The sequence below is a fragment of the Physeter macrocephalus genome, unplaced genomic scaffold (genome assembly GCF_002837175.3).
Source record: "Physeter macrocephalus isolate SW-GA unplaced genomic scaffold, ASM283717v5 random_590, whole genome shotgun sequence".
Taxonomy (NCBI): domain Eukaryota; kingdom Metazoa; phylum Chordata; class Mammalia; order Artiodactyla; family Physeteridae; genus Physeter; species Physeter macrocephalus.
The window spans coordinates 1-21,107 of NW_021145878.1; the positions used below are offsets into that span (position 1 = coordinate 1).

The 21,107-nt window shown below is 50.6% G+C and overlaps 3 protein-coding genes across 4 annotated transcripts; 2 read left to right on the forward strand and 1 right to left on the reverse strand.

The window, feature by feature from the left end:
• Positions 1-10: 10 nt before the first annotated feature.
• Positions 11-13,535, forward strand: LOC102990698 (BSD domain-containing protein 1; the record flags this gene model as incomplete). The annotated part of the gene is made up of 7 exons (XM_028485878.1): positions 11-65; positions 1,998-2,113; positions 2,534-2,602; positions 2,772-2,850; positions 3,802-4,281; positions 10,398-10,501; positions 11,993-13,535. Coding segments are annotated over 7 exons (936 nt in total), but the record flags the coding sequence as incomplete, so codon positions are not given.
• A 120-nt stretch (positions 13,536-13,655) lies between these two features.
• TSSK3 (testis specific serine kinase 3) lies at positions 13,656-16,220 on the reverse strand. Its single transcript, XM_007125088.4, has 2 exons — positions 15,572-16,220; positions 13,656-14,804 (listed from the first exon to the last, which is right to left on the reverse strand). Exons 1-2 carry the CDS (start codon positions 15,714-15,716, stop codon positions 14,143-14,145), a joined length of 807 nt encoding a protein of 268 aa, XP_007125150.1. The 5' UTR covers positions 15,717-16,220; the 3' UTR covers positions 13,656-14,142.
• Positions 16,221-16,244: 24 nt separating this feature from the next.
• On the forward strand, positions 16,245-19,965 carry FAM229A (family with sequence similarity 229 member A). Of its 2 annotated transcripts, none has more exons than XM_055083133.1 (3): positions 16,245-16,409; positions 16,491-16,637; positions 19,652-19,965. In XM_055083133.1, the coding sequence occupies exons 1-3, from the start codon at positions 16,273-16,275 to the stop codon at positions 19,764-19,766; spliced, it is 399 nt and encodes a 132-aa protein (XP_054939108.1). In that variant the 5' UTR covers positions 16,245-16,272; the 3' UTR covers positions 19,767-19,965. The 2 variants fall into 2 exon arrangements, with proteins under 2 accessions (XP_054939108.1, XP_007125149.1); XM_007125087.3 differs by lacking the exon at positions 19,652-19,965 and adding an exon at positions 16,825-17,087.
• Positions 19,966-21,107: the final 1,142 nt, after the last annotated feature.

Sequence of the window (21,107 nt, forward strand, 5' to 3'; positions counted from 1 at the left end):
TTTTTTTTAGGCTCGCCTTTATAGCCTCCAGTCAGACCCAGCAACCTACTGCAATGAACCAGATGGTGAGGGGGTAGTGGTGAGGGGGCAGGCTTATTGGGCAGGGAGACCAAGTGGGTCTGGATTGCACACCCTGTTTGTCTCTGGTAGCAGTGGCCAGGTACCCCCTGTGTAGAGGGACCAGAGTGGAGCTAGTTTGACCCTTACATCTGGTGGGATGGGTTGATGGTCCCCCTTCCTCCCTGAACCCAGACTGTCTTCATCCCCTTCTACAGAGGCTTTGCTCCTCTTGTCCCTCATCCTCAGCTTAGGCTCCCTCCCAGCCCTGCTGCCCTGCCTGCCTTCCCTTTGGCCTGTTTGCTAAGCTCCTGCTGTGCAGCAAGCCCAGGCTGGGAACCAGACACCAGAAATGAGTCGAACCCTCAATCAACCCTGTCCAGACCTCCAGGAACCTGCTGTTAGGAGACAGAAACAGGGAATAAAGCAAAGATACTAGAGATAGAGTGACTTGACTGCTTCCACAGAAAGAGGGGAGCAGTGGGATGCCAGAAGATGGCATGTAACCCAGCCTGGGAAACCTAGGATGTGACACCTGAGTTGAGGTTTTAACGATGAATTAGAAGTAAACTAATTTTACTTTTAGAAGTGGGGGAAGGGTGTTCAAGCAGGACAACAGGAATTTGAAGTTCTCGAAAAACCTAGGCATTTGGGAAGGCCAGACAAAGGGCGCATGTGAGGAAATGAGGGCAGTGAGAGCTGCCAGGGACACCAGACTGGAAAGGCTTTGGGTACCAGACTAAGCAGTTGGAATTTTGTCCTAAAAGGCTTAAGATAGTGGTTCTTAACCTTTTTTTAAGTCACAAAGGCCTTTAAAAATCTGTTCAAAATAACAAGTCCTCTCTCAGCAGAATTTTATATGCATACGGGAATTCTTTAACCCTTTGAAGCCCATCTTTGGACCATAGCCTAAAATACCCTCCTGTAGAGAACTGTTGAAGCGTTTTGAGACCTGATGTGATCAGATTTTGCATTTTATAAAAGAGCCTTCAGGCAGTGTTTTGTAGGATGAAATAGAGAGGGAGAGACGGAAGATGGGAAGACCAGTTAGGAGGCTTGGTAGGAATCCTCATTCAGAGGTCAGAGGTAAAGCCGGAACCAGGGAAGGGGTGGGTGGAATGAAGAGGAAGATATGCATGTATAAGAGACGCTGAAGAAGTGGAATCCAGAGTGACTCCATAAGGGAGGAGTCTGGGAGGGCCTCCAGCTCTCCAGTGGATAACTGGGTGGGACAGGTGGGGGAGGGAAGGAGATGAGCACATGTTGTATTTGCAGCATATGTGCAGGTAGATGTGTCCAGGCACCTGGACCTCTGGATCTGGAGCCCAGAAAGGCAGCCTGAGCTGCAAAGACACACTGAGGAATTGTCAGTGGGAGGAAGAGATTGAAACTCGTGGTTTAGTGGAGGTCATCTTGGGAGAAAATGGAAAACAAGAAGAGATAAGGAAAAAGAGGAGCCCACTGAAGACCCAGATGGAACAATGAGAGAAGTGGGAGGAAATAAAGAGTGAGAAGCCAGGAGAGAAGAGGGCCTCAAGAGGAAGGTAGTGGCTCCCAGGGCAGAAACTGTAGGATGGTCACATGAGGGAGGACAGAGGATCTGCCATTGGATTTGGCAACATAGGGTCACTGGTGGTAACCTGAGAATAGCTGTTTCAGAGAGGAGAGGATTCAGGAGCCAAGTGCAGTGGGATAAAAAGCAAGCAGGCATGGGAGAGAGTGGAGACTGCAGCCCCTCCCAGTGATCACTCGGGGCCATGCCCTGATATCAGGCCTACCCACCCCTTCACCCTGCCTGACCCCCACCTTGGGCCATATGGCTTTGGAAAAACCTTAAGCTTTCCTCATTGTCCATGTCCAGGCTTAGGTGTGATTTCTCTAGGCCCAGTGTTCTTTCTCCAGACCCACGGAACTGACCATCAATGTCTGTCCCTCTGCAGGGCCCCCGGAGTTGTTTGACACCTGGCTTTCCCAGTTCTGCTTGGAGGAGAAGAAGGGGGAGATCTCAGAGCTCCTTGTAGGCAGCCCCTCCATCCGGGCCCTCTACACCAAGATGGTGAGGGCCTAGCCGGCAGGACCTCAACCAACTCCCGGCCTGGGGTGTGGGGAGGTGGGAGGGACATGTCCAGAGTCATTGTGGAGTCCTCTGGCCTAGAGAGCAGCAGGAGGCCCTGTGGAGCCAAACCAGCCAGCTCCTGAGCCAAGAATCCACATGGGGGAAACTGATTTGCCAGGCTTCTGGCAATCACAGTGAGAAATGGAAGGGCCAGCAAAGCCTGGTGGGAGTTCTTTTCTCCCTTCTTGGCCAAGCTGGGCCAGGAAGGTGGGTCTGGGAGTGGAAGTGCTCTAAGAATCACTACTCAGCCACTTATCCCATCTGATATCCAGAGTGGCTGGGAGCTGGTTGATGAGGCTGGGGACGTAGACCCCGCGCAACCACTCCCAAAGTCTCATCTCCACTGTCCCCTCCCTCCAGGTGCCCGCAGCTGTTTCCCATTCAGAATTCTGGCATCGGTATTTCTATAAAGTCCATCAACTAGAGCAGGTATGCTGGCCTAACCAGGGAAGGTCCTCCACTCAGCCATGGGGGAAGGGGGCTGGATTTTGTTGAGGGAAGAAGGGGACAGAGGGTGCCAAGAGTTCTGGGGTCAGGACCAGAGTCTGGGAAAGAGGGTTCCCTGACTGCTTCTGGCCATCTACTCCCCCACATTCAGGAGCAGGCCCGGAGGGATGCCCTGAAGCAGCGTGCAGAACAGAGCATCTCTGAAGAGCCTGGCTGGGAGGAGGAAGATGGTAAGAGGTATTGAGAGGTGATGAGAAAGTACCAAGTCCTGCCTCTGGGGCACTGTCTGGGCCATTCTCTCTGAAGCCTGGAGGGACATGGCACCCCAGGGAAGAGGAGGGAATGAATATGGTGTTTGCACATGCCAAGGATACACTGAGCTAACAAGGGGTTGTTTACCAAGGCTGGTGGATCCCAGGTTTAGGTACAGAAATCACATGTGTCAGTTGAAGCAGATTTCCCTGCCAGCCCATGGACCAGTACTTCAGAGTAGGGGATGCTTATTGAATTTCCAGATTCCCTTCTTCCACTTCTAAATAACACTCTATGGACATGTGGCCAAACTTGTATTTTTAACAGGCTCCACTGGTAATGTTAATGGCCAGCCAGACTTGGGAACTGCTGGCTTAGGGACAGAGCTGAGCTCCCTCTACCTGGTAGCTCAGCTTAGGACAGTGTGTGGGAGCCACCTGCATGGTATGTTAACACAGTTACTAAGTGCTTATATTATATGCCCAACCTGTACTAAAAGCTTTACATGTATGGTCCTTACCACAACTTCATTATCCCTCTTTTGCAAATGAGGCAGGTAGGTTAAAGAAGAGTTAAGTGGCTCACCCAAGATCATGCACGTGGGATACAGCAGAGCCTAACCTGAACCTCAAACTGACTGACTCTAAAGTCTTGGCTTTCTAAGTTATAATATTATCTTGGGCTGCACTGCTAGAAGCTGAGTGCCCACCAGGCATGTGCTATGCCTCAAGGGTGGGAGAGACTTGGACCAACAGGGATTATCTGCAGAAGAATTGTGATGGAGAGGGAGGTGAGGAAACTGGCGCCCATTAGTTTTGGTTAGAGCAAACTTTGGTGGGAACCCAAGGTCTGTTTTCAGAGAGCTCCAAGGTTGTCTTGGGGCTAACCAGGGTACATCACTCTCTTTCCCTACCTTTCTCTCTTGACAGAGGAGCTTGTGGGCATTTCACCCACATCTCCAAAAGAGGCCGAGGTTCCTGTGGCCAAAACTTCCACATCCCTTGAAGGAGGACCTGGCCTCTGGAGCCCCTGTGAAGAGAATCTGGTGACCCCGGTTGAGGCTCCAACAGAGGTGACTCCATCGGAGAGCAGTGAGAGCATCTCCCTCGTGACACAGATTGCCAAACCTACCCCTGCATCTGAGGCACCAGTGCTGCCCAAGGACCTGTCCCAAAAGCTTCTAGAGGCATCTTTGGAGGAACAGAACCTGGCTGTGGATGTGGGCGAGACTGGACCCCCACCCCTAGCTCAGTCCAAGCCCCACACCCCTGCTGGCCGCCCCAGCGGTCCAGAGCCCCGGCCTCCAGCCAGAGTAGAGACTCTCAGGGAGGAGGTACTCACAGACTTACGGGTGTTTGAGCTGAATTCAGACAGCGGGAAGTCTACACCCTCCAACAATGGAAAAAAAGGTAAGCCAAGGCCAAAGCCCAGGGAGCGTGTGCAGGCAGGGCAGGTGAGAGTTGCCACCTCACAAGGCAGACTTGTCTCCTTGTCCCGTGTGAGGATCCTAGGAGCAGATGACCTTCATTTGTGCTACTGATGATGATGATGATGACAGCTACTATATGATGATGACAGCTACTATAGTATTTATTATACTCTATTCCATCAATTCCAAGATGCATTTATTCTCTGAAATTAGGATGCATCTTACAGTTGTTGGGGTTTTAGTTCAACAAAATAAGGTTTATGTCAAATCGTGTTAAGAATGTAATATTGCATTTAATTTCTCAGTTACCGGGGGAGCTTGTTAATTTCCAGTTTACAACTCACAACTCCATATAACTGTCCTCATTTTACAGATGAAGAAAGTGAGCCTCAGAGATGTGAAGTAACTTGCTCAAATTCACATGGCCAGGAAGTAGCAAGCCCAGATTCAGACCCAGCTCTGTCTGACCTGAAACCCATGCCCTTAACTACCACACTGTGTCAGTTTCTATCCTTTTGAACAGTTCAACTTTGGGGTGGGAACTCCTGTGACATTGATTGCTGTCAAGGGTCTTCTTCCATGGATGACCTCAGGAAAGTCAGCTAGCTCCCCTAGGCCTGTGTTAATTGTTATTATTATAAAATATATAAACAAAACTTACATGTACAGTTTAAAGAAGAATAAAATGAATACTCATGAACTTGCAGTGACCCAGCTTAAGTAATAGAGCTTTAGTTTCTTACCTGCATAATGAAATTTTAGACTGTAGACACTTTGACTTTATGTCAAGGGGGGACCTCTCTCTAACTCCTGCAATTAAAGGACAGTGATGGCTCTGGTGTCACCTTGTTTTGCCACATCCAAAATACCTTTCCAGAGATAGCCAATTGTCAGCAAGACCTCCCCTTAGCTCCTCACACGCAGGCATGCTGTCTGCCAACACTCAGCACCAGTTGGCCACAAAGCTTGCCCAGCAGGTGAGCACTGGCCTACTGGCAGTGAGGGACTGGCTTACTGCAGTGGATGGGAAACAGGCTGATTTCCAGTTTCCAACACAGTGTTTTCCTTCTGACTCTGATTCAGTGAGGTCATCCATTGAGCTCCTACCTACTCTTTATAAGACACTGAGGAGGGAGGGGTAAAGGCTGCAGTCTATGATGAGGCATGAAGCAGTATGAGACAGGCTTGGTACAGGAGGAGTTCAGAGAAAGAAGGAAACTTTGCGCATCAGCAGGTGTTTCACCAAGGAGACAGGCATTGTATAGGAGAGTTACGGAGTTTGCGGCAGGTGCGCAGGGAGCGGTAGCGCAGGCTGAGAGGGCCTACAAAGTCCCCCACATGGCAGATCATGTGTTAAGGTCATGGGGACATGGGGCACATTGAAGGAGGTGACCAAAGCCCATGATTCTGTATTGTTCCCAGGAGAGGGAGGAACAAGAACTTAAAATCTTAAGCCGAATTCAGAAAGTTGGATTTGGTGCCACAAAGCAGCAGGGCATGCCGCTTATATGCGCAACCTGTACTAAAAGCTTTACATGTAGAGGCTAAGGGCTCAGGCTCTGGAGTTCAGACAGTTCTGGGTTCAAATCCCAACTTTGCTCATGAGCCATGTGACTTCAGAAAAGCTACTGATCGGGCTTCCCTGGTGGCACAGTGGTTGAGAGTCCGCCTGCCAATGCAGGGGACACGGGTTCGTGCCCCGGTCCGGGAAGATCCCACATGCCGTGGAGCGGCTGGGCCCGTGAGCCATGGCCGCTGAGCCTGCGTGTCTGGAACCTGTGCTCCGCAACGGGAGAGGCCACAGCAGTGAGAGGCCCGCGTACCACAAAAAAAAAAAAAAGAATAAAAAAGAAAAGCTACTGATCTTCTCTAAGCCTCCGTTTTCTCCTCTGTAAGTTGGGGGTAATTATTTCCTGATAGGTCCTCAGTTAGGGAAGAAATTTGGGTAGAGCCCTGCTTTGGGGAGATGATGCAGATAATAAGACGTACCATTCTCTGAGCACTTTCTGTATGTCTGTATAGCTCTGTGCTAAGTACTTGATATGCATATCACTCAATCCTCACAAAAATCCTGAGATCTGTGAGATTTTCCCTTTTTTTTTTTTTTTTTTTTTTTTTTTTACTGGTAGGAAACTGAGATCAATCACCCATCCAGTAGGTATTTAGAAAAGTGTGACATTGCCTTTATGAGAGTGAAGAGTAGGTGATGGACCCAATAGTTGGTGTGGGGTTGCTGGGTGGATGGTATGAAGGGTCCATTTGAGATAACGGTCGTGAATTTTAAGAGACACCAGTCAGCACAGTTGTACTTTTGTCCAGCCACATTCAGTTGCTCAGGTGCAGGCACAGAGCAGATGGGGAGTTGGACTTAATCAGGGTTCAGGTTTACCCAGGTGAACTCAAAAAGACAAGAGTCCAAGTGTATGCAAGAAGTGATCAGAATGATGGTTCATGGAATCTGAGCTGGGTAAGGGAGGGAATAACAGTGAAACAGTTGGAAGGTTAAAGAATTATTGTTTCCATTGGGAATTGGGCTATTGGAGAGCGTGATGAGAAAAAATGAATGGTGGGTAGAGACTGGAAGAAATGAGATTATGGGGAAGATGCAGCATAAGCTCTTAACAGTGCGCTATACTGCCTCTAATGCACTGGGGGATTCGCAAAAGGAGGGCCTGGGGATTCAGTGCAGGAGACCCACCGGAAGTAGTTGTAGTTACTTAGTTGGGGGAAGCTGGGGTCTTAGACTAGGGTGGGACAGTGGGGACAGAGTAAAGGGAGGAAGAATCTTAAAAGAGGCTTGGAGGGGGCTTCCCTGGTGGCACAGTGGTAAAGAATCCGCCTGCCAAGGCAGGGGACACGGGTTCGAACCCTGGTCAGGGAAGATCCCACATGCCGCGGACCAAATAAGCCCATGCGCCACAACTACTGAAGCCCGCGCACCTGGAGCCCCTGCTCCGCAACTAGAGAAGCCACCGCGATGAGAAACACGTGCACTGCAACGAAGAGTAGCCCCAGCTCGCCGCAACTAGAGAAAGCCCGCGTGCAACAAGGAAGACCCAGCGCAGCCAAAATAAATAAATAAATTTATTTAGGAAAAAAAAAAAAGAGGCTTGGAGGCAGAGTGACTCCTTCTCCCTCTTTGTCCAGATGACATGAGGGAGGCTTGGTCTCTGGATACAGCAGTCTCTGGAGGTGACCCAGCCACAGGGACCTCTAAGGTCCCAGGGTGATGCCTGTCATTGCAGAGCTGCTTCCCACCTGTATATTGTGCCGAGATCCATTTGAGCAAGGACACTAGACTTACCCTGCTCAGGCTCCCTCAGCAGGGAGCAGACAGCGGAACTGTGGCCTGCGGACTGGAAGGAGCTCTGGGCTTAAAGCCCCACTTCACTACTGACTGACCTGGGAGTGGCTTTTGCTTCCATTTCTTCTCTGGAGAAGCAAAGAGCCAATTAAGCAGAATAAAATGAGCTGTGAGTGACAGCACCATGAGGTTAATAATCACCTGAAAACTCCCCTTTCTTACAAACAAAAGAAAACAGTAAAACTTCATCATGAAATCTTAAATTGTTGTTGCATAGATCAGTTCTCTGCCACGTGCACAGTGTAAAGGAGAGCTTGGTACTCTCATTGTGTGACAGGACAGGATGGTGGGAGGAGGCAGGTGGCAGAGAAAGCCCAGATTCACATCTCTGCCACTCAAAGCCTTTGTTTCCTCACCCGTAAATTGGGACTGTTAATACCTATCCCAGAGGGTGGGTGTAAAGTGCTCTAAAAATGTTAGCTGATGCTTTCTTTTTTACCCCGAAGGGTCTGCCCTAGCATTTAAGCCTGAAGAGGAGAGTTTCAAATCCCTAGAGGGGCAACCTGGGATTAGGAAAAGCTGTCATGACCACAGCCACAGCTCTGGAGGGAGAAATCAGCTAGGAGTCCAGCTTCTAACCCACAGGAAGCCTGCACTGACAGGGAGCCAGACGCAAGCCACCAAGAGTGTCCTGAAAGCACAGGGAGCCTTAGATGTGGAGTCAGAAGAACTGGGTCTTGGTTGCAGATCTGCCGCTGACTGGGTGTGGGACCATGTGCAAAATTACTTAACTCTGGGACCAGGCCTTTAACAGCTCCATTTGTTAAATATCCACTGTGTATATATGTTACAGGCACTTTACATGATACTGCTAATTTTAACACTTGTATCTCAACTGCAGGCCAAGGTCTATACAGAATCATCTAGGTACCTGTTTATAATGCAGAATTCTGGGTCACCACCTACACCTCCTGAATCTGAATGAGGGGGATGGGAAGGCAGGGATCTGCGTTCTAATAAGCTCCTCCAGTGGTTCTTTGCAAAGAGGGTGGTTTTATCCTTATTTTATAAATAAACTGAAGCCCAGAATAACTTGCCCAAGACTACACAATAAATAAAAGAGTTAGGGTTCCACCCAGGTTTGCTTGGCTCCAGAGACCCTGCTGTTACCACACCACTTATGGCTAGCTGGGTGACTAGAGAACAGTGCAAGAACCCTAATAAGGAACGGGGAGGCCAGGCTTGGGGAGGTCTCAGAGCCTGGGTGCATGGTGAGGAACAAGCTGGACAGGAAGAAACAAGGTATTTACAGGTGGTGCCATTGGGGGATCAGAGCTTACTCTTTTTAAAGGTGCTTTTTGAAAAAATGATTACAAAGTAATATGTGTTCATTTAAAAAAATATATTACCCCATGACCTCATCACCTAGTGATAACTATTGTTAGTGTTCTTGTGGTATTTTGCTCATTCTCTGTATGTGTGCATGCATCTGTGAGCGTATTTTTTTAATGGAATCATACTGCATATACTCCTTTTTACAGGAACTATTTTTGTAGTTTTCTTCTTACTAATAACTTTCACATGTACATTTTTTTTATATTGCCTGTAAGAAAGCATACCCAAATATGAATATTTGGAGCAGTAGTTGTCAAACCTTAGCAGGCATCAGAATTACCTAGAACAGGGAAGAGTAAATGTTTCCTGCACAAAGCCACAAATATTTTAGGCTTTTGGGGACATACAGTTTCTGTCCCACCTCTGTCGTTTCAGCATGAAAGCAGTCATAGACAATATGTCAACAAGTGGCCATGGCTGTGTTCCAAAATTTTATTTCCAAAAGCAGACAGTAGGCTGGATTTGGCCCACAGGCCATAGTTTGCCAACCCCTGATTTAGAGAGAGTCCACGAATATTTCCTGAGTACAAACTATTTGTTCTAGTCACTTGGAATACATAAGAAAACAGAAGATCCCTGTCCTCGGGAGCTCACATTCCAGCTCCTCTACTATTAGACAATAAGCATAGTGAATCTGCTTATGTAATACACTAGAAAGTGGTAAATACAATAGAAAAAAGAACAACCAGAGCAGAGTTGAGGGGTCAGGGTGCAACTGAAAATAGGACAGTCTGGGTAGGCCACATTTAGATGGTGAGATTTGAGTAAAGGTGTGAAGGAAGCGAGCGAGTTGGCCTGTGGGTATCTGAGGAAGAGTTCCAGGTACAGGGAACAGTCCTTGCAAAGGCCCTAGGTGGGAATGTGCCTGGTGTGTTTCAGGAGTAGCAGGATCAGTGTAGGTAGAATGGAGTGATTGAGGAGGAAGAGGTTCATTGTTTATTTCTTCTGGAAGATTTCCATGGCCCCTAGGGAGCTTCTGGACCACAGTACTTCTCCACTATTCAGTAACTTTCTTTTTCTCACTTAATAGTTTAAGACTATTTTGCCATGTATATAAGTGTTCTATAGCCTAACCTTTAAAAGCCACATAACGTTCCATCATATGACTATACCGTTTATTTTTGTAATTCCCTATCAGTGAACTTTCAGGTAGTTTTTTAAGTTTTCATCATGGTAACAGCACTACAGTGAACATCCTTTTGGTTAAATTTTTTTACTGAATCCAGGATTTTTCCTTAAAATAGATTCCTAAAAGTGGGATCACTGAGCCAGAGAAAGCAGAATGTAAAGACCTTTGGTGTGTATTTGTCAGGCCTTTCTAAAGAGTTCCATCACCCCCAGCTACAACCTCTTCACGTACCCCTTCCTGTCTCTCACACTGTGGATCATGGTTCCAGGCTCAAGCACAGACATCAGTGAGGACTGGGAGAAGGACTTTGACTTGGACATGACTGAAGAAGAAGTGCAGATGGCACTTTCCAAAGTGGATGCTTCTGGTGAGGTGAGTGGGCCTGGTTGGCCAGGGGAGGCAAGCACAATGATTCGAGGTCTGAGGACTCTCCCTGCCAAGCCCGACTGTCCCCTCAAGGTGGATCCCACTCCTATCTGAGGTGGCAGGCTGCGGGAAGGAAGCTAGGGCCTCCCACTCAGGCCCTGAACAGTAGTCATTAGCAGGGTCCGCTTCCCCTCAATTCCAGGGGGATGGATGGGGGAGTTCTTGACCTTAGCTCCTATCAGAATCACCTGAGGAACTACTAAAAAATACAGATGCCAAACCCTGCCCCAGAGCTTTTGACTCATGGTCGTCAGATGTGGGACCTGAGCAGATTTCTGGCCTTGGAGACAAAAGACAATGTGATCACTTAACCTGAGCCTCTGTTTCCCCATCTAAAACATGGCACTGGTCATTATAATTTCATATGCTGTGGTAGATGATGCATGTGCACACCTTAGGCATAGTGCCTGGGGACATGGGCGCATTAATAGACGTTCCTGAAACCACCACAAAACAGTTAAAAGCTCAGAGGCCTATTATTCTTATTCTTCACTTCCTCTCAGAATCAAGGATGGTCGTTTTGAAGGAGGGGCTGGGCAAAAATCTCTCATAGCTAATAAGGGACAGGACTGAGGCTCCAGCCCACACTTCTGAATCAAGTCAGTGTTATATCCACTGTCACACAAGAACCCCATGATTCCTTCCAACATGTAGCTCAGGAACCTGCTATAAAGAGGTGAACAGAATAGAGAGAATGGGAAGGGCCTTGTTTTTCATGCTGAGAGACTGAAGCCTGGAGGGAGGTAGTGACCTACACGAGAGTATTTTACACCTGTGACCTCACTATACCCGTGGTAGAGAAGGCCCATGGCACCTCTTATGCCACGTGGCCTTCATGGCTTTGGTGTCTTTGCAGCCCTCTTTAAAACCCAACATACAATATACCTGAACAGAATCATTCTATAACCCATCATATCAGGGGATCTGCTGACAGCAGGCCAAGAGAGAGTTGCCTGGGGAGACTTCAGTTGGGGATTAGGGTGCTGGAGCCCCTAGTGAAGGCCCTGCGAGCACCTGTAGTCCAGTGCCACGCTTGCTTCTGATCACAGCACCACCGTAAAGTTCCCTGCCTCTCAGGGCCCTGTTCTTACCTGCTCCGCAGGAGACAAGTTCTCCTTCAGGGATTGACTGACGGGCTTCTTGTAGTCAGGGCGTCCCCTTGTGGTGTCCAGTGTTGGTTGGTAGAAGCATTTCCTTTGAGTCTGGAACCATCAGAGCAGCAGGCCCACCGCTTGGGCAGAGGGCAGCTCTGCTCCCCAGACATTCCTTGAAGCGAGTGGTTCGCTCTGAGAGGAGGCCGGGTATGGCCCGGGAGAGTTGGGGCTGGGGCTGCGGGGAGGGCTGTCCCGAATTGGAGGCAGCCGGGGAGCTTGCGTCTCAGCTTGACTCAGAGGAGTAATACGTGTTTGTGCTCTCCATTATCCCCTCCCTTTGCAGCTGGAAGATGTAGAGTGGGAGGACTGGGAATGAGGGGAGCCAGAGCAAGCCGCTCCCCTACCCACAGCACTTCCCACCTCCCTCGCTCGTCTACGCCCGGCACTGGAAGACACTGACTAAGAATGTCCCCCAAATGGCCTCTGTCAGCCAGAGCTCTAGGCAGATTCTGGGTTGTTCCTTGTTGGCCCTTTGGGCCTCTGCTCACATCTGGGAAGGGGCTTGCTAAATCCAAACCAGGAACTCTGACTTGTGCCAACCATAGGATGACCCAAGGGGGAGGAAACCTACCCCCCTCACCAGAAGAGCCTACACTTCTCTGCTGAACACCCACTGTTCCTGGGGACTCTTACTGGGAAGTCCCAACAGATAGCCCTAGCCCATCTGCCTGTGTAGGCAGAGGCCAAGCTACCAGTCTCTTGGAGGACGCAGAGACAACACACTTTGTCACCCATAAGCAGGCAAAGAAGGCCATGCCACCTGCCCTTGGCTAGACAGGGATGGTGAACACATTTTGGTTCCTATCCCAGTGGGTAAGAGGCATTCATTTTTGGGAAATTTGCCTCTCTTAGGAATCTCCCCCTCCCAGGCATCTTCCATTCCTGGAAAGGCTCCTTGTGGTTCAGAATCTAGAGACCAAACTCCCTCCTTTTACCCAGTCCAGGCTGGTATGTCCCCAACGCCATTCCCAAGGCTTCTTCATGTCAGATGCACCCGAGTCCTTAGCCCAGCTGTGCCACCTGCAAGAGTCTGCTCTTGCTCTTCTTCCCCTCCCCAAGAAGGGAGGGGGCCACTTCAGGCCCTTCTGTGTGTTGCCTGGCGGGGTACCTTGTCCAACCAGCTACCCACCTCGACTCCCCTGTAGCTTAGGACACAAGCCAGCTACCAGCGGTACAGAGCAGTGATCAAAGCTGAGTACTTACAACTCTGGTAAGCCCAACTTCTCCGCCTCAACCCTTCTGCGTCTTGAAGGGATATGCTGGGGGTGAGCTTCTTGAGACTGTCATCAGGTTTCTGCAAAAGCTCTTCTTCCTGAAGGCAGATCCAATCCTTGTGGCTCTCACCCTCCACTCTGGTAAAAGCTGCACCTCTCTTAGGGGGATGAGGGGCTGCAGGAATCCCTGGAGACCCTGGTGCTTCATGATGCTGCTCTGGTGATTCTTGTACATAATCTGGTGTGTTCACCAATGATTTAAAGTGATTGTGGTCAGGGACGCCAAGAGGGTGGTGGTCACTTCCACTTCAAACCTTCAATGAGGGGGTGGGATGGAGAGAATGCTGAATCTTTTTTTGATGGGATGGGGTTTTTCTCTTTGTAATTATTTCTTTAGTTTAATTAACCTTTTTGTTGTTTGTGCAATATTATATATTTTAAATTATAATGTATCTCCCCAGAGTATTTTGTAGCCGGGAAAAGAAAAAAGGAAAAAAAAAAAAAAGACTCTAACAGCTGTTAGTTTTGTAATTAAAAAAGAAAGAAAAAAGAACTTTGTCCTGAACCTTTTCCAGACTTGCCGTTAACAGCTATTAAAGAGATTCAACAGAAGCTGGAAGGTGTCTGGGGCTCTGTTCTTGTACCCTACAGCAGCTGCCCCAGATCCAGGGCAGGAAACACACTATGTGCAGGGTGGCTTCCTGCTTGGAGCCTGGGGGTTAGGATGGGAGGTAGCCTGGGTTCTGAGGAAGTCCCTTGTCCTCATCCCAGGCTCACCTTGGCCTTTGGGATGAGAAAGGGACAGGGCCCCCAACAGGCCTCTCACCAAGACAAGGAGTCAAGAGGCCGTTACTGCATTCCCAACGCTTCTGCTTTTATTAGAAAGGAAGTTGCAACAACAGTGGTTCCAGTTGCTCTTGGTCATTTTTCTCCTCTCCTCCCCCTGTATGTGTATGATTCTGGGGTCTATTTTTAATTAACTTCAGTTAAACACCTGTATGAAAATCACTTGTCAGCTGTAATAAAAGGGAAGTCTGAATGAGGCCCTCTGGTTCCATGAAGATCTTTAAAGGGAAAGAGAAGAAAGGCTGGAGAGGGTGTAGGTAAGTTTTAGGATAAGTAAACTTAAAGTGTAAAATATATATCACCATTTTAGAAGCGGGTTTTTGGGTTTGCTTTCTCCCCCTACTTTATTGGGGGGGACTTGCCATTGCTTTTATCAAGTGCTTGCTAGCCATGGATGCCAACTAACTTCTTCGATTGAAGGCCGGAGGATCATGTCTGGTTCCAGGAGCCGCTTGAGCAAGTCCTGGCATTCAGCCGAGATGCCCAGATGAGTGGGGAAGGACACCCTCTTCTGCTGCTGCCACAGCATCTTGGGGATGTCTGTGTCATCAAAAGGTAGGCTGGCACAGAGCATGACGTACAGGACCACGCCCATGCTCCAGACGTCACCCTTCTTGCTATCGTGGGGAATACCCTGAAGCACCTCTGGGGCGGCATAGGCTGTGCTGCCGCAGAAGGTCTGGCTGAGCTCCCGGCATGATTTGGGCAACACCTTGGCGAAGCCAAAGTCTGTAAGCTTCAGGTTGAAGCCCTGCAACAAAGCGTTCTCGCACTTGAGGTCCCGGTGAGCCACACCACAGCCATGGCAGTAGCAGATGGCCTCGACCATCTGACGGAAGAGGGCCTTGGCCTGGCTCTCGGGCAGTGGCCCCCCATTCAGCACACAGTCAAAGACATCCCCTCCTTCAGCCAGCTCCATCACCAGGTAGATTTTCCCGTCGGCAGACTCCAGCGTCTCATACACTTGGATGATGTTCTTGTGGTCCAGGGTACGGGCAATCTGGAGCTCCCGAGGCAGGAATCTCTGGATAAACTCTACAGAAACATAGGAAAAGAGATGGAGCATCAAGTCCAGAAGGGCCTAACTCCTCCCTCCTGTCTGCTGCCTTCCATCTTCTGCCTGCCTATCTCCCCACCATGTCTGGGTCTTGTGCCTTGGTCCCCTGTCATAGTCTTTAATGTCTGTCTGCTTGGACACTGCAAAGAATGTTCACCTCTATTGTTTTTGTAGTTAATATATTACTGAAAGGAACTACTCCCTGTCAGCCTCAGGGACTGTTGTGAGCAGCCTGTGAGACCACAGATATCAAAGTGCTTTTAGACTTTTAGACTATTAGGGACTTTTAGACATGGCTATTGAATCTCAAGTTACGAGGCCTGATTTGCCCACAGCGTGGTGAGCCCGCTCCTCTCATGTCTGCCTCCTGACCCACAGTTCTTTCCATGAGCCCTGTCTTTTCCCCATCTCTGCCTTCATTGGCTCCAGCTCCTGCTCTCTGCTAGCCCTGGCCATGGCCTTGCCAGTCTCTGTTCCCACCCTGGAATAGGAAAGGCCTTGTGGGCTCCGGCTGTACTTCTGAGGATCCTTCACCTCCTGCCACTTTAATCTTGGGTTTTAGAGGGTGTGATTTTCCTGGACTCCCAGCATCCCTCTGTTCCCCACTGACCTACCCCAGAGCCACAGTCTCTCTCGCTTTCCTTGGTTCTAGACTAAAGGGGAGGAGGGAATGATCCTTCTGACTGGAGGAAGCACCCACCCACCTCAGCCAGCCATCGCTTCCTCCAAAGGGGCCCCAGCTTACCTTCTGGCCCTCCCATCTTGTCTATAATTTTAATCGCCACTTTTTTTTGGTGTTTTTTGGAAACTGCTTCTTTGACTTTTGAGTAGGTCCCTTCCCCAATGGTCTTGCCCAGCTGGTACCCGTTGGAAAGCAGAAAGTCCTCCATGCTGTCTAGCACCTCCTTCCTTTCTATCACCCTCTCAGCTCATGCTGCCTCTGCGGGGCAGCTCTACTCCACCATCGCCCTTGGCCTGCTCCTTTTCATCCGCAACCGCCCCCAGCGCTAGAACATTCTCCGTCTGGACACAGAAGCCGCGTGTGGTGGGGAGGGAGAGGGTCAGACATTTTAAAACTCTGGCCCAATTGTGATGTAGATGTTGTGTGACCCTTGGCCAAAATGGGCAATGTCCCCTGCCTGCCCTCACCACCACCACCAAACCCAGAACGGGTTAAGTCACCGCTGCGCTCAGCCCCGTGCCAGGTAGTGAGTCGCAGCCCGACTGTGGGGGGCGCTCCGGACGTCTGCGTGCGGCCCGGGATGCCAGGCTCCTTTCCGTGGACACAGCCTCCTGCTCCCCCATCGGGCAGCTGGGGGTCTGCGCGACCCATGGCAAGAGCCCTCTAAGTACCGGCTCGCGCTGCGCTAAGTGCCGGGGCGGCGCGGGGTTCTCTGGAGGGAGGAATGGGTTCTATGAGGTCAGCACGCCGCGGCCCGGGTCACAATGCAGCCCTCCCCCTCGACGCCCGGGCCCGGACGCGCCGCAGACACCTTCCCGGTTTCGCCTGGACTGGACAGTCCTCCCGCGGCCAGGGCTCGGGCAACTGCTTTCAGCCTGGGACCGGCCTCGGCCTCCGGCAGGTAAGCGACGGCCCACGGGGCGGGCGCGGGGAGGGGGCGCCCGGAGGCCCGCGAGCTGCCTGACCGCCACTCCCCGCGCAGAGCGCCCCGGGACCCGGACATGAGTGCCCAGGAGCCCCCGCAGGGTCGGAGATTCCCCATTGAGGCCGGAGACTCCCCTGGCCTTGCCGCCCCCCGCGAGTCCCAGGACAGCCCGGAGCAGGTAGCTACGGAACACAACCCGGTCAGGTGAGGCCGGCGCCGCTCCCCGCCGCCCCACCCCGGCCCACTTTCCGTCCCCCGACCGCCCCCCGCCACGTAAGGTCCCACATCCACGCCCGAACCTCGGGGACCCCAAGTGCACTCCCCGATGCTTCCCGTACAGGATGAGCCGGCCCCCGCCTCAGCGCCCCCTATCGCGCCCCGCTTTCCCCAGGCCGCTTCGACGCTGCCCAGGCTGCCACTGCCTGACACTGCTGCACGTGCCCATCGACGTCTACCTGGCCTTGGGCGGGAGCCCCCGGGTCCGCGCCACCTGAGTGCGCCTGCACACGGCAGCTCCGCGGGCGCCGGGCGTGTACGAGGCCCGCCGCGGGCCACCACGCTGAGGTCGCGCGCGCCGAGCACGAGACAATGATGCACATTTTAAAATAAAAGAACGATGCACATTTTAATAAAGCACAGCATAAACTGTTCTTTCCACTCCGGGCTGGCCGTCTATGTTTATCCCGTCGGATCGGGCCCGCCCGCTGCTCCGCCTCATCCAAAGGCATCTTCCCTTCTGCTGCCTCCTCACTTGGACCCAGCCCCAGGGGCCTTTCTTCTCCCTGGACACCAAGTCCTTCCCCCATTTCTTGCTGGTCTTGATCCCTTTCAGGGCCGCCTTTCTGCTCAGGCTCTGCCCTCATCCGTCTCCCCAACACTCTCCTTGGTTCTCCAGTAAAATTAGCATTACTGTGCTGGACTCTGGGGGCCCAGAGAAGCTTGGGACTGGAGGGGGTGGACGGAGAACTTAACGAGAATGGCCACCCACACCAGGCCCATTTAATTCTCCCAAGATGGAGTTTGGTTTTGCTACCTGCTGTTTTGTGACCTCTGGCTCTGTTGAAGGGGTTACGGGCTGCCCTGTCCATCTTGAGCCTTGGTTTCTCCTAGGACTGGTGGGGCCAGAAGACTGGGGAAGAAGTCATTTGAAAAACTTCGATTTCTTTTTCCTTTTTACAGGTGAGGGAACTGAGCCTTAAGCAACGTGCCTGTGGTCCCCCAGATGACAGGTGATGCTAGTGCACTCCTCAGCGTCCTCAGACTTGAGGCCCCAAAATCCATGCACAGGAGGGGCCCGTGACAGGAAGGCTGTCTGGAAGCTGAATGAGTATTTCCCACTTAACAATTTTGCTTTAATGAACCTGTATTATTTTAGTATTGGAAAAAATGTATGTAACCCAAAGGTCAGGGTCAGTCTCCTGTCCCCTGAGATTTAAGTATGATTGACTCAACACCCCTCCTCTAATCCACACGGAGTAGAAGTCTAAGCCTCCCAGAGCACTTCAGATCCCATGGTCAACAGAAAGGGCCACCCTTTTCGACTTCCACGACTTCCCTCCCAGGCAGTCCCAGATGTAGGAGGCTTATTGAAAGAGAGAGGATGTTTGTCAAAAAGGATCTACTTGGACTTTAGACTTGACCATTCAGTGCCCCGGTCCTTTAACATCCTGGCTCTTAAAAGCCCCTCCATGCCCTTCTTTCCCCTTCACCAGAATAATCCCTGGCTTCAGGCCATAGTGCTCGCTTCTCTCTCCCTTCCTCCTCTCCCCCTTCACCCTTACCTCCTGGAGACGCCCCCCCAACCTCCACCCCGCCACCGGGACTCTCTGTTCTTCTATTAAGTGAGGTAATCCAGCTGTTTCAATCCCCACCAAACTCCATGCAGGTCCTACTCCACTTAACAACCCATTCTGCTGCTCTGCAGAAAAAGGGCCTCCCTGCCAGTAAACAGTACTCACCCTCCTTAGGAGGCCCTTGTAATTTTAGAGAGAAAAAAAAGGGCCTCTGTATTGATAAGGTCTCTCCATTGAAAGCAACTGATGTTAGCTTAAGCAAAAAAGGAAATGATTGTTTCAAGTTGCTGGGAAGGATAGGTTAGTGTTTAAAGGAAGAACTATAGGAACCAGGGCATCCATTGGGCTGGAATCAAGGATTCAACCCCACCAGGACTGTTGCTTTGTTCCTCTCATCCCTGATTATCTCCTCTGGGCAGGGAACATGGCAACATGGCTGCATCAGCTTAGAAATCCCAGGAAGGGGGAATTCCCTGGCAGGCCAGTGGTTAGGGCTATGTGCTCCCAATGCAGGGGGCCCAGGTTCGATCCCTGGTCAGGGAACTAGATCCCGCATGCATACCACAACTAAGAGTCCACATGCCACAATTAAGAAGACCACATGCCGCAACTAAAGAGTCCACATGCTGCAACTAAAAGATCCCGCATGCTGCAACTAAGACTCGGCACAGCCTAAATTTAAAAAATTTAAAAATTTTAAAAATCCCAGGAAGGGAGACCTGCTTTCTCCCAGTCTTGGTATAGCTATCCCTGGGAAGGCCAGTGATTGGCCCTTCTTAAATCACATGTACATTCCTTGGGTCAATTACCACTGTCAGGGAGATGGGAGACTACAATTGACCAGGCTGAGACACAGGTAAGCCTACACTTGAGATGCAAGCACAGCCAGGTGATTGACAGCATCACCAGAAAATAATGGGTAACGATGGAGAAAAAACATTCCAGGAGCAGAGACAGCTTATGTAAAGATCAAGTACCCCTGGGAGGAAAAGAAGCCCGAAAAAAAGGGATAGAGAGTGGCAGGGGCCAGTGTAACAACTCAATTTGAAGGCAATGAGGAGCCTTAGAAAGTGTGACCAGGAGTTCTGTGTGACTGGGTTCTCCTTCAGGCTTTGTCCCTGTTTCATTCAATACAAGTCTACCAGCCAGGGCTGTGCAGGACACTGGGGATTCAGCAATGAACCTGACAGACATGGGCCTTGACCCTCATGGAACTCACATGGCCTAGCAATGACCTGCTGGGAGGCAAATCCCTTCCTTCTGGGCCCATTTCCTCACTAGTTTAAAAAAAAAAAAAAAAAAAAGCACCAGTGATCTCTATGGACCTTGCCAGCCCACAAATGCTGAATCCTTACCATTCTTCCTTTCTCTCTTATCTCCCTCACTTCCTTTCTCCAATCTTCTCGACACTCCTTTCCTTTAAAGAAAGACTTACTGGGACGTCCTTGGTGGCACTGTGGTTAAGAATCTGCCTGCCAATGCAGGTGACACGGGTTCGAGCCGTGGTCTGGGAAGGGCCCACATGCCGTGGAGCAACTAAGCCTGTGCGCCACAACTACTGAGGCTACATGCCATAACTACTGAAGCCCGCTCACTCTAGGGCCTGCGTGCCACAACTACTGAAGCCCGCGCACCTAGAGCCCATGCTCCACAACAAGAGAAGCCACCGCAATGAGAAGCCTGCGCACCCTGCTCACCACAACTAGAGAAAGCCAGCACGCAGCAACGAAGATCCAATGCAGCCAAAAATTTTTTTTTAATTTTAAAAATAAAATAAAATTTAAAAAGATTTACTAGTGGCCTAGTGGTTAGGATTCCGGGCTTTCACAGCTGTGGCACGGGTTCAATCCCTGGTCAGGGAACTGAGATCCCGCATGCTGTGTGGCATGGCCAAAAAAGGAAAAAGAAAAACGAACAAACAAAAAAGATTTACTGCTACCTCCCGTATGTTTGGTTAGTGAGGGATGCAAAGAATACAGACAAACACCTTGCCAGTGGGCCAGACCCTGGGGCTACATAGCTCTAGAATGGCCACGAGCAAGGGGAAAGGGCATTCCCGGTGGAAGGAACACTGTGGACAAAGGCCTTGAGGCAGGAAAGTGGAGGACAATTTCAAGGAACTCAGTTCAATCAACTTTCACCAACACCTACCTGGGCCACACGAGGTGCCGAGAACCCAGGCATTTATCTGACAGATTCCTTGCCCTTGCAGAGCTCAGAATTCAAGGGATCCAGGGATGAGTTAACAGAAGAGAAGCTGAATCAGGGAGGCCTTGTGTTTGAACTTTGTTCTGTAGGTGACAGGGAGAATGACAGGCTCCAACCTGGGTCACTTCACTCTATTTTTTTTCTCCTTTTCCATCATGTTCTCTGTTGCTTCTTCCTTTTTTCCCCCTGGAAAAGTCGCTGGCCTAAACTCTAGTCCTAGATTTGAGTCCTGATTGCCATTTACTAGCTGTGCAACCTTGGGCTACATACTTAGCCTCTCGGAGTCTCTATTTCCAAATCTGTAAAATGGGGCTAATGGAACCTGGTGGAAGCTTTCAGTAAAGTCATGCACACAGAGCACCAGGCAGGAATGTGGGGCACCACCAGCACTGAGCAAGAGAGGCTGCTGCTGCTCCTACTTTTGGCTTCAAGGGGCAGCAGAGAGCCAGCCAGCCATGTCCCCAGGGGCTGGGTGATGCGCAGCCTTGGAGAGGGTTGGGGAATCTCTCTCGCCTCCCTCTGCCAAGTTCCTGGCAGTCCTGCTCAGGTGCTGAGGAACTTGGTGGCGGGGGGTGGGGGTGGGTGTCATTTCCAGGGGAATCCCCAGGTGGGAAAGGCAGAACTGCCTCCCTCACCCTAGAGGGTAAAGCTTTCCCCAGACCCCCAGGCAGGA

Excerpts from the sequence above, each read along its gene's own strand:
- TSSK3 (XM_007125088.4), bottom strand. The coding sequence starts at position 15,716 with ATGGAGGACTTTCTGCTTTCCAACGGGTACCAGCTGGGCAAGACCATT. Across the intron at positions 14,805-15,571 it reads CAAGATGGGAGGGCCAGAAG|AGTTTATCCAGAGATTCCTG; the intron begins GTAAGCTGGGGC and ends ATGTTTCTGTAG.
- FAM229A (XM_055083133.1), top strand. The coding sequence starts at position 16,273 with ATGCAGCCCTCCCCCTCGACGCCCGGGCCCGGACGCGCCGCAGACACC. Across the intron at positions 16,410-16,490 it reads CCGGCCTCGGCCTCCGGCAG|AGCGCCCCGGGACCCGGACA; the intron begins GTAAGCGACGGC and ends CTCCCCGCGCAG. Across the intron at positions 16,638-19,651 it reads ACGGAACACAACCCGGTCAG|AAAGACTTACTGGGACGTCC; the intron begins GTGAGGCCGGCG and ends TTTCCTTTAAAG.